The sequence below is a fragment of the Morone saxatilis genome, unplaced genomic scaffold, assembly GCF_004916995.1.
Source record: "Morone saxatilis isolate NCDOM2014 unplaced genomic scaffold, NCSU_SB_2.0 Contig17, whole genome shotgun sequence".
Taxonomy (NCBI): domain Eukaryota; kingdom Metazoa; phylum Chordata; class Actinopteri; family Moronidae; genus Morone; species Morone saxatilis.
Window position 1 is genome coordinate 8,134,403 of NW_023339729.1, and position 3,016 is coordinate 8,137,418.

The 3,016-nt window shown below is 48.7% G+C and overlaps 1 protein-coding gene across 1 annotated transcript in view; it reads right to left on the bottom strand.

Moving 5' to 3' along the window:
• Window positions 1-2,468, bottom strand: part of LOC118326553 (palmitoleoyl-protein carboxylesterase notum1a-like) — a 5,781-nt gene extending 3,313 nt beyond the window's left edge. Inside the window, exons 1-3 of the mRNA XM_035659567.1 lie at window positions 1,775-2,468; window positions 659-711; window positions 437-565 (exon numbers count right to left, since the gene is read on the bottom strand). Of these exons, the coding sequence (XP_035515460.1) occupies window positions 437-565; window positions 659-711; window positions 1,775-2,142 (550 nt within the window). The 5' untranslated portion in view covers window positions 2,143-2,468. The remainder of the gene's footprint in view (window positions 1-436; window positions 566-658; window positions 712-1,774) is intronic.
• Window positions 2,469-3,016: the final 548 nt, after the last annotated feature.

A 3,016-nucleotide genomic window follows, 5' to 3' on the forward strand; every position in this document is an offset into this window, starting at 1 on the left:
GGGGGGGGGGGGGGGGGGGGGGGGGGTCAATAAGTCAATAACTTTCCCTGCTTTGGTCAGCAATTACATGCAGTCATAAAAGAGCCCTGTGGCTGCTGCAATGGCCACCAGTGTAAAGTATACACACACACACACACACACACACTAACACACACACACACACAGAGTCATAAACAAACAAGGAGTCCCCTGATGGCTGGAGGGAAAGAACCAGAGAGTTTGACTTTGAAAGATGAATGCAAACTCAGCTAAAGAGGAAACACAAACATGAATCTATGAATCTCCTTCATTCGGGGGAAGTGGGTGTTTTTCTACTGAGGAAAGCGAAAGCTCTGTAAAGCTCTGTAGAGGAGATGTTTTGCAAATGCTGCACAAAGCAGGTAACACTTTCATGCATGTATGTGCAGGAGAGATGTGTGCATCCATTGTGCTGCACACAATGCAGGAAATAACATGTGTGTCCTGTTACCTGTTCTGGTTTGTGGCCACTTGGTGGAGCTCATCAGTCTCCTCATCGTCCTGTACCTGCTGTCACAGGTCTGCCTGTTGAAACAGTACCAGCCGCCTGAGCAACACACACACACACACAGCTTGTTAACAAGTTACATAGAGATATTCATATTAGTGTATAGGTAGTAGTTAGCAGGTTCATCCTCACCTTCCAAGAACAGCAGCCACCTCTTGCTGCCTTTAGACTCCTTGATGTAGTACCTGAGTGCCAACAGCAAAACAAATCACTGTGAATGTGTCAGGCACACACGCACACACACACATACACTCCATGGGAGGGATGGTACCTTTGATCCTGACATGAAAGATCTGGCTCTGATTGCACTGCTAAACATCTCTGCAGGAGTGTGTTTAGCGGGTTTCAGAGTTCTGAATGGTTATTTTCTTTAAAACACGAGCAGAGGAAACTCATCATGCTGTTGGAAACACACAGAGGCTTAACAGCATGGGTGGCATTGAAAGCTCCTTCTTACTCACGCAGTCACAGTGCTTTATTCCTAATAGTATAAATCCCCAATAATGAAGTTAATTGAATTCATACTGTATTTAAAGTGTACCAGTAATGTCTTGGTTTTCTAACCTTAATTATGAGGTTCTCAAGATTTATCTGTAGAAGTAATGTCAGTCTCTGCAAACCTGGCAGCTGCAGTCTCTTTTATTTAGTGTCAGTACTGACACAGAGGTTATGAGATAATATACACAATAAACTTTTGGAGGCATGTGAGATTGAAGATAAACTGGTTTATTTTGAAGTAGTTGTGTACAGAGAGTCAGTCAGTCTGCAGTGTGACATGGACACCTGCTCCCTGTGGGTCTGTAACTCAGACTGTCCATCTGATGGAATTAAGTACAAGTCTTCAAATATTGTTGTAATGTATCTTTATCAGTCTAGTATTGTAACTAATAGACCCAATAACGTTCATCCATCTGATTTAAATAAACTCATCTACCCTAACCCTATCTCTCAGAGATAAAAAATATATATTTGCCTCTCTGTCGGATGCGCGCACCTCTCTCTCTCTCTCTCTCAGCGCGCGCTGCGATCCCTCTGATTTGTCCTTTTGATCCATTTTGGTCACATCCGGAGTGACAAGAGACTGAGGGGCAGGGAAGTAAACTAACCCGCCAGAGAAACGCAAATGTGATGTTTGGTGAAGCAGAGCGCAACTGTGCGCCTTCGTGGCTTTAACCAAACAGCCACACATAACGCAGACAGACCTATCAGCGTATTAAAGTTAATGGTGCCAAGAAGCGGTTCACTCACCCTGCAGGTGACCCGTCATTGCAAGTCACAGAAACATTCTTCAAAAAGTGCAACTTCATGTCTTGATCCAGTTTCTGCGCAGAGCACGGGTACAGTGACTGCGCCAGGTTCTTTATCTGCACCATGAAGTTGTCCATGTTCCCCTCCACGGCGGTGAAGTCTAACGGGAAGCTCTCTGCTCCCTCCACCCTCTCCCTGTGCGCCGGAGGCTGCGGCTGCGGCTGCGGCTGCACACGGCGGGTCTGCGCCCGGCCGCCGGCCACTCTCTTCGCCTCCACCGGAGCGCTCATGTGGATGAGCAGCAGCAGCAGGCAGGAGCGCACCGCGGACAGAGCGGCCGAGTTTCTCACCAAACCGCGGCTCTGCATGTCTAACTGTTACTGGAAAACTTCTTTTAAGCGTGCGCAAGGGAGCTGAGTAAAACACAGCACATCCTAAGAGTCGGCAGAAAAGAGAAAAGTTCCTTGAGGACGCACCGAGACCTGTTGGAAGCTACCGGTCATGAGAGGTGTGCGGGATGAACGCGGGTTACGGTTCTCCATGGTGCCTTCACAGATGGTGAGCTGGTTTTAAAAAAGGACCCCAAACGCACGTGCAGTCCCCACATCATTTCAGTCCTAAAGCCAGCAGTCAGTCAGCGCGTCATTACGCACAAGTCCCTGAATCCAGACCAGTTCCACCGAAGACCTGTCGGCTCCTGGTTCAGGTCCTCATGAGCTGCGGACGAAGTGGAATTTTATTTGAAGTCCCCCCCTCCGCCCCCTTCCTGCCCCCTGCCCCGCGTGCTTCTCACTCCCGCGGTCCAATCGTTATTATCGTTGGCTGATGCTCCTCGCGGGGCGTCGGTCTCACACTAAGAGCGCGCGCATGCCTGGCACGCCCCTTCAGTCGATACACTCGGTGCCTTTGATGTTGTGTCATCGTATGACCACGCTGCCTTTGAACTGTGCTTGATTGAATATGGTGTGTGAGGGGAGAACCGGACAGGGCCACAGAGGGTCACACACCATGCAGCCGGGGCCCAACAGACACTGATACTCTGTTCTGTGCAGTTTTAATGTTGTGGGAAGAAGAAACCGACATGAGAGATTCATCCTGAAGAGAGGAGTTAGTTCTGGAAGTCTGTAGGAGAGAGAAGGTCACTGGAAGGCTTTAAATCATGACTGTGGCATGTGTAGACACAGAGATATGCAGCTCTCTTTGAGTTTCACTAACTCACCAACACACACACAACACACACAC